At 46.9% G+C, this 7,776-nt stretch overlaps 1 protein-coding gene across 1 annotated transcript; it reads right to left on the bottom strand.

Moving 5' to 3' along the window:
• Window positions 1–812: 812 nt before the first annotated feature.
• LOC135398108 (uncharacterized) lies at window positions 813–7,776 on the bottom strand. The gene is made up of 3 exons (XM_064629530.1): window positions 7,641–7,776; window positions 5,455–5,711; window positions 813–1,152 (listed from the first exon to the last, which is right to left on the bottom strand). The coding sequence occupies exons 1-3, from the start codon at window positions 7,683–7,685 to the stop codon at window positions 963–965; spliced, it is 492 nt and encodes a 163-aa protein (XP_064485600.1). The 5' UTR covers window positions 7,686–7,776; the 3' UTR covers window positions 813–962.

Below are 7,776 nucleotides of genomic sequence, written 5' to 3'. Positions count from 1 at the left end.
CCAAAGTCGTTTACTCCTAGTGAGCACCATTGCGGAAACAACGTTATGTTAAGGCGGTGCATCACCACCGACGCTCTATGGTAATAACGTTTCATTCATAAGTACGTACTCGATCGGTTGTTTCGTGCCCCTGTGTGTGTGTGTGTGTCATCTTGAATCGTTGGTTTGCGAGCTGGCGCTGCCCTACAGCTGTAAGTTCATTTGATTTCCACCATTTGTTGTACAAGTTTGATTAATGGCAATCTCTAAAACTTCAGCAACGAACACACAAACTTGGCCGCGTCGTCACACAAACGTCGCTGCCACGAATGATGTTTCTAGTCCTCCGTGCTTGTCCTGCAGACCGTAATTGGTCTTGTAATAGAACATTAAACCATGCTTTCGGGAGGTTGCCCACGGAGCCCACGGACTATCTTCCGTTGCAACTTTCGTCGGAAAGTTATCGGCCTCCTCATCCTCTAGCACAACGTGACTTCCTATCGGCTAACCTCATAAAGAGAGTTCGCTCAATAGCGTAAGCAATCAGAACTCTAACGGAACAATTTTCGTGTCGATCACTCTTTTTCTTGTTTTTAGAAAATCAAAGGAAACCTCGCATTTACGTCACGTATGGCGGCAAAGCTACTCACATAAAATGTGTACGGAGTGCCGCGTGGCAAATACGCTGTATGTTTTTCTAAAGTTTTATTTGGCCGGGGGACAGTAAGGATTGTGGGAGATAGAAGACCTCTGCACGAACCCCACCACCAACTACACAGAGAAGCCTAGTAAAAAGTATATAAATTTCAATTCGCACTACATTTGGATTAATTTGTAATTCGCATACTAGTTTATTGTTTACTTAATACTCTGCGACGCATCTTTCCATAAGGTCAAAAACTTGCTTTCGTTATACGGATGGAGAAGCGAAATGAAGGAAGGCAGACCCCTAGCGTCATAAGTCAAGTTTGGTCGCAGGGTCTTCATCTTGATTCGGATATTGCCTCATCGTATTGCAGCTGGACTATGTCGCCGTATTTCTCGCCTTCTTGCAAAAGGTGCTGCTGCAATGTGCTGTTGTTCCGGAGCGCGACGAAGTACACGGCCTCCCAATGGAAGCGCCGTTTCAGGTTTTCATGCAGCGATGTTTTCCGATACAGGTCTCTGCGTTTCCTGTTGACGAGAACCAAAAACGCAACTTACATCACTGGCGGGTCCAGCACAAAGTGCAAGAGATGCAGACATACAGTCAGTGGTGTAGCACGGAAGGCGGGATTGGGGGGAGGGGGGCTCGAGCCCCCCTACCTACCACGCCCCCCCCCCCCCAATTTGGGGGAGACCCCTAAAATTAAGCGCAAATACCAGATCAGACCCATCGGCAAAGCTACGAGCATGAGGCGCGAGCGATCCTGGGTGTTGGTAGTAGAGGTACGATTGCAAATTGAAAAACTTTACAATATGAGCATGGCTTGTGCGTGTACTAATGGGTTATTCATAATTTCAATGTAGGAAAAACTTTCTGTTGCCCCACTGGTGCACATATACGAAATCATCTACCACCCGAGTACATTTCCGTGTCCTGCTCTGCCCCCTTTGCGCATGTGTCACAGTGGGCGTGTTTATCCGTGCATCTCTGTATCCTTGCCGTGTGTCCGTGAATTGTAATACGGAGTTCGTACAGTTTTTGGGTTAAACAGGAAGCGACGTTCACATCTGTACACTCTTAAAAATGACGCCTGGTGTACACCTTTTCTGTGACAATTATGAACAGCATAAGTCACAAAAAAAGGCGTACGCCTTTTCAACAAATCAGGGCAGATGACGGTATCATTCGAGATGATGGTTGGTTAGGAACGTGCTGTGTGGTGAAGTTCATTTTTAAGAGTGTGGACCAGACCAGACGTGTGAACAGATGAATACAATACATCCCCTGTTGCTGGCTCCGCGAAAAAAAAAAAAAAAATATCGTCATGAGACGAGCGGCCATGATAGCGTGAGTGTTAGCAGGAATCAGCTGTGCACCAACGATGATATGTTTTGTTGCAATGTACCTATAATGGCCACTCATTGAATAAGTGCAAACGTCTGATCACTACGTGTACGTATACGCTGTGCAAGTGCGTCTCTGCGCATGAGAGGAGGCAGTGAGAGGGAAGAGGGAGGGCGCCGCCGTAGCCAATGGGGCTTTCAGAGTGGAGTAACAGGGAGAGGAGATATGCGCAGAACGCTCGGATACTTGCCGAGCGTAGGTGGGAAATTGACGTTAAACGACCAGTCTAGGGGCCCACAACTTTGTTTGTTTTTGGTCAGTATGAAATGTTAGGCGGCCGAAAACAGTTTTCCCACAATTAGTGCAACCGTAGCGAAATTGGGACGCCTGCAATAGTTCCCCGAACCTCCCGTGCGCGAAACACCCTCCTTCGCCTTCACGATAGGCACGTCAGGGGCACGAAGCTGTAGTAGAAATCTATTGTAGCTGAAAACTCACGTGACCTCCGGAGCTCGACCAATGACTGAGGACTAGCCACCCTATTTTTTTTTCTTTTTTGATTATGTCGCGAATGACGTAAATGACGTGTCATCCGTTTCTCTCTTACTACTTTCCTCCTCTCTGCTCTGCTTCCCGTCTTCTTTTGTTGTTCCTTTTTTTCTTCCATGCATTGTTTTTTTGGTTCGCGTTTGTCGGAATGCAGTGGGAGTTAAAGGAATACGACGGAGCCTAGGTTGTTTTTGTGACATGAAGTATTTTATTGTGCGACATACGGTTATACAAGCAAGACGTACACAGGATGATATTAATATTGCTCCAGAATTTGCTTGAAGAAGCCTGTTAATGTCGGACTGTCTCTGGCAAAGACTGCTACTGGGAACTGGAGCTCAGTGGCTGCAAGATGAAAAAAATTGGTACCAGATATACGGTTATGCATGTGAAAGTTGCAATGTAAATAGAAAGAATAAAGGTGCTATTGAACGCGAAAAATAAGAACGGTGGTAGGGTTGCGAGAAGCTCGCAGCCATGGGGTGTGATGGGCGACCTTAGTACAAAAAATACCTTTTATTGCGCTACTTCACAATGATATATTCAGACCGATTAGCCTGACAATCTTGGCTTTGGCGCTACGTACAGAACAGCTACTCAGTCAACGCGTCTGACGAAACTTGTCGAGCGAAATCACCAAGAATCAGACTTACAGTAGCGTCATACCTTTATACAGTACGACGTGAACGGGTATTTAATCATAACATTTAGATGACATTGTTTCACGAAAAGAAATATAGTCTACCATCGTATCTGCAAAGATACGCTGTCTGTCTCGGTCACCGCGTATTCCGGTAACTGGTAAGCAACTTATTCACAATACACGAAGTGAATGCGGTGTTGTACGGCAACAAGCGACGACAAATGACTTACCTCTCGGCAGTCGTTGACCAGGTATCGGGTACGAGGCGTTGGGACGCTCGAATAGTTTCTACACCAAGAAGCAGAGCACAAATGTTGCGCAGGCATCTTCCCTGGCGGCTGTGACTGTTCGAGGACACTCACATGATACAGCTTGCGTTTTTAAACAGGAAAAATCAGAATTCATAGTCCAACACAACTGCTACACAACACGAGCCGTCTGAAACGGATGCCGGCGACTCCGTGAACGCCGGTTCCAACCGGCACAGCCGCCGCGCTGTCGCCTGTTCGAGCGCTCGCGAACAAATTTGAAAACGGCCAATCATCGCTCAGAAAACGAATTCAACCTCATGGGAACCAATCAGTAATCACTAGCCACCGGATGTCTCCATGACGTTCAATTTATGACGTTTTCTGACATCCGGTGACGTGAAACGCATGAAGCGCCTCACTTTATCCCGCAAAGGAACTGGCGAGTTTCGGGCCCTTGGGCACGTGATGAGCGCCACCACACGCGTCACTATGTGACGCAAGTGGAAAGGACGCTCCTCATTGGACCTGGGATCACATGATCGAGGTGAGCAACATCGCGCAGGCCGGAGCGTCTGCTACCTCTTCGGAGACGCCATGCGTTCTCCGGCTACGTGATGTCCGAAACGGAGGGTTTGAAGGCTGTCCACGACACAACCACGATTTTTTGGGACCGCAGATACCACGGGAAGAACGAGTGGTGCAGCCCGGAATTAACTGCTCTTGTACAGCGGAAACCCCGTGCTTTCCGACAGTGTGCAGCCTGTCCGACCGTTTTCACCGCGCAGTTGGTTCAGTGGCTAACAGTTGGCGCCACAATACCGCCGCCATCGCTTGCTTTCTGCTACTGTGTATTCTGAGATTGCACAGGAGCCACGGATATATTACTCTTGCGATCGTAATCTTATTTTCTCAGGCTGCATATATGCTTTGTTTTTCTTTTTTTATATAGAAAACGTGATATAAATCATATAAAGAATAGAAGTCAACAAGAAACAGCTCGCAATGTTCGTAGCACACGGTTTTTCCTACGAACGAATGAGGGGCTCTCTACCACCAACGTCACAGTAGAGTGGCTGTGGTCTGCAGTTGGAGCGCTCCGGCCTGTCACCGCGGCAGCGATTTTCCAAATTAATTGCACCGTGGTGAAACAACTTTGGACAGAAATATTTTGTGGGAATGCTTTTCACATACTGCTTTACAAGATGACAGCAGTTTTTGGCCATGTTAGATACCACTTTAATGGTCCTTTAAGTGAACCTTCCTAATTTCTGTGTGGTCATCACGATGCCCTTCTGTTTGGAGTTATCAAAATCTGTGATGACTATGTATTTCGAATTAATTAAACCTGATATGATTCATTTTTCTGTGTTCTCGTCTGGTGTTGTTGCGTATGGGATATCGTGGATTCTCATCTGAGAACTATCACTTTTTTATATGTGATCATGCTTATTTCGTGTAATGGGTATGGATTTCACACGTGCACTCACACACATTTGGGAATGATTGGTGTGACGGGCGCGCTGAGAGTCTGGCACGAGGGTCACAAAGGTTAGGCGTTGGGATTTCGTTCCCGTGAGAGTTCGCACGAGGGTCAGGTTAGGTGTTCTGATATATTTCATTGGCATGAGAGTTCGAGAAAGGGGAACTAACACCGGTGCATGCGCAATAGAGCGGAGATGAGTCTCTTGAACCACTAGGTTCATACATATGGCCCACTGCGCGCTGCCTTCCCAAGCAAGCAGGCATCAAGCACAGAGCTTGACGGCAGAGAAATACAGCCGCTCCGTTCGAATGTACCTCCTCACTCTCCACCAATTAGCTGCGGCCGTTTCCTCGCTGCGCTGTGCTCTTTAGTAAATCTAAATACGCCTCCGGGCCTCGAGAACACATAGAGCAGAGGCGGGCTGGGACCGGGCCTGAAAATTAGGCCTGTGCAGTGCTCTAGTTCGCATACTGAAACCGTGAGGACATTCATTCAACAGTCGAGAGCAAACAGTCTATGGAACACTTGCGGTGTAAGCTACAAATGTAGTCGTACTCACCTATGCGAAGCATCCGTGTGGAAGAAGAACAACGTATGAACTCGATCAGCTGAGCAAGACGCCGTAACGGTTGGACCCATCAGTGCTGCTGGAATGGTGACATTCTCAGCCGGAAATGGAGTTTCATCGGTGTCACGCAGTTCAGGGATGCTGGGTGTCTCCCAAATTTCACTGAAGGAAGTTGTGTAGATAACGTGTAAGATAACGGCACTGGACAACAGGAAGAACACACAGGGCAGCCCGCATCTTCTTGAATCCTACGAGAACAGATAAGACGTTCAGAACAGAATGCGCCATACATATTCACCCTTTCACTGTTTACAAGCAGAAGGCACAACCGGAAGTTCTCTATGGCTCCCAGCATCAGCGGCTACATGTGACACCACGCCATGTCACTCATTTCAGTTAAACCCTTTCACTGTTTACAAATAGCACGGTCTCTCAATACTCTCTCTGGTCTTGGAAACTACGGCGGAATACAATGGAGCGACTTGTTAAGGGTCCGGGGGCGTCGCACGGGGGCGCTAATGCTGATCGGGAGGCAGGAGGCGCCGTCCACCGTTAGCAGACGATGGAGCCATACACTGTTAAAACAGAATTTCACCACATAGCACTCTCCTAGCCAACCGTCATTCCGAATGATATCATTCTGTGTCCTTATTTGCTGAAAACAGGAGGAGGCGCCTATCTAAGAACACATTATGCTTGTCCCAGGTAGGCTCCTCCCCCTGTTTTGAACAAATCATGACAGAGAATGATATCATTCGGTATGATGGTTGGCTAAGAGCGTGCTATGTGGTGAAGTTCTGTTTTAACAGTGTAGGGCTACATGTGTTCAGTGGCCAACTGGAATGTGAATCAGACAACATCGACAGTTCCTTTGCCTTTTCGTTGATTCGTAATTGCGTACCAGCATGCAGAAGACATGCTGTGTAACTGGTTGCGACGTAGGGAAACTGACTTTTTCGTTTTCCATCTGGCCCCGTGCAATCCCATGTGTGTGGACCGAAAGTTCGGGTCCCCGAACACGAGGGTGTGCGTCATGCATTTCGACGCCGCGGACATAATTTGCTGTTACATGCACAAAGGCAATCAGTCAGCTGTGCTGTGATTATCCAAAATGGTATTATGCCCTGACTGATCCAAGATCACCCGCCCAGTGTGGCGTCCGGTACTAATCATCGATTATAGCAGGCTAGGAAATTTCAGGGGGGGGGGGAAGAGCACTATAGTCATAAGAGAGCAACAGTTTTCAAGGGAGAAGTATGGGGAATTAATAATAAGGATATCTAACGAACTATTGCATAAACAAAAAGCACCTGTTGCGGTATACGTACCACAAGGCATAGTGCGTGCAGCCCGAACACTGTTGTGTTTTGAACACAGACACAGAAAAATGAAAGATACCACCTCTAGCAGTAGCACAACTGTTCTAGTGCGCTACTGTTGTCGTTTTAAAGCACAAGAAACTACAAAAGCTATACACTACTAAAACCAAATATGACTAGGTTAGTTAATTTTCGAACAATGTTAGTCAATTATCGATTGCACAATTAGATCACAGTCAAACTAGGCTAGTCAACTAATTTCGTCTCCAACACACTCTTTAAAAAAAGGGTGGAGCAGTTATACCTTTATAGGAGGTAATAGTTGTCGCATATGTTGTGCCTAAAAGGTTGCAAAGTTCCACCTCCTACCTACGAATATGGATACTGCTCCCCACTCTCCATCTCAAAATAAAGTTGTTTTGTTACCGCTTTTGATTCGGTGAGCGAGGGGGGAGTACGTCTTTTTGTAGCTATTCGAATGTATGATAATTGCTTTTACCACCCTTTTACACCCTTTATCAGATGCTATGTTGACCTAGGTGGTAACTATAGAAGTTACCATTTTTTCACACCCTATTTTCTTGGTTCCCCTACATAGTGGTTGCGCGACACCAATGCAGCACAGGTTAGCACTTTTTTTTTACCGCGAAGGTACCATTTCGCACCCACTGTACCGGTCTTGTAGCGCAACCACCTCACTATCACCGAGAGCCGCGTCTCAAGACTGCACCTTCTTATTAATTTTGCATTTAGTTCTTCTCAAATGAAGGTCTCCTGCATTAGCATCGCGTTCATGCACGTCTATTCACGCTTTACGTCTGTTCTGAAGTAGCCTACAACCTCTCAACTAAAGCTTACCTCGTCGACGTTGACCTTAGGCTTTACTTTCGTGGAGGACATCATGGTACCATACGCGACAAAGGCAACGTTCTTTCTTCTTCTTCTTCCACCACTAGGAATAGTGGCCACCAGCCACACAACGTTCTTTCTTCTT

The sequence above is a fragment of the Ornithodoros turicata genome, chromosome 6, assembly GCF_037126465.1.
Source record: "Ornithodoros turicata isolate Travis chromosome 6, ASM3712646v1, whole genome shotgun sequence".
Taxonomy (NCBI): Eukaryota; Metazoa; Arthropoda; class Arachnida; order Ixodida; family Argasidae; genus Ornithodoros; species Ornithodoros turicata.
Note: the sequence above shows the minus strand (reverse complement) of the source record. Positions and strands in the feature narration are given on the sequence as shown.

Bases quoted from the DNA above. Each gene is read 5' to 3' on its own strand.
- LOC135398108 (XM_064629530.1), bottom strand. From the start codon at position 7,685: ATGATGTCCTCCACGAAAGTAAAGCCTAAGGTCAACGTCGACGAG. The intron at 5,712-7,640 runs GTAAGCTTTAGT...CTGTTCTCGTAG, and splicing joins CTAAGGTCAACGTCGACGAG to GATTCAAGAAGATGCGGGCT. The intron at 1,153-5,454 runs GTGAGTACGACT...TCTCGTCAACAG, and splicing joins CACACGGATGCTTCGCATAG to GAAACGCAGAGACCTGTATC.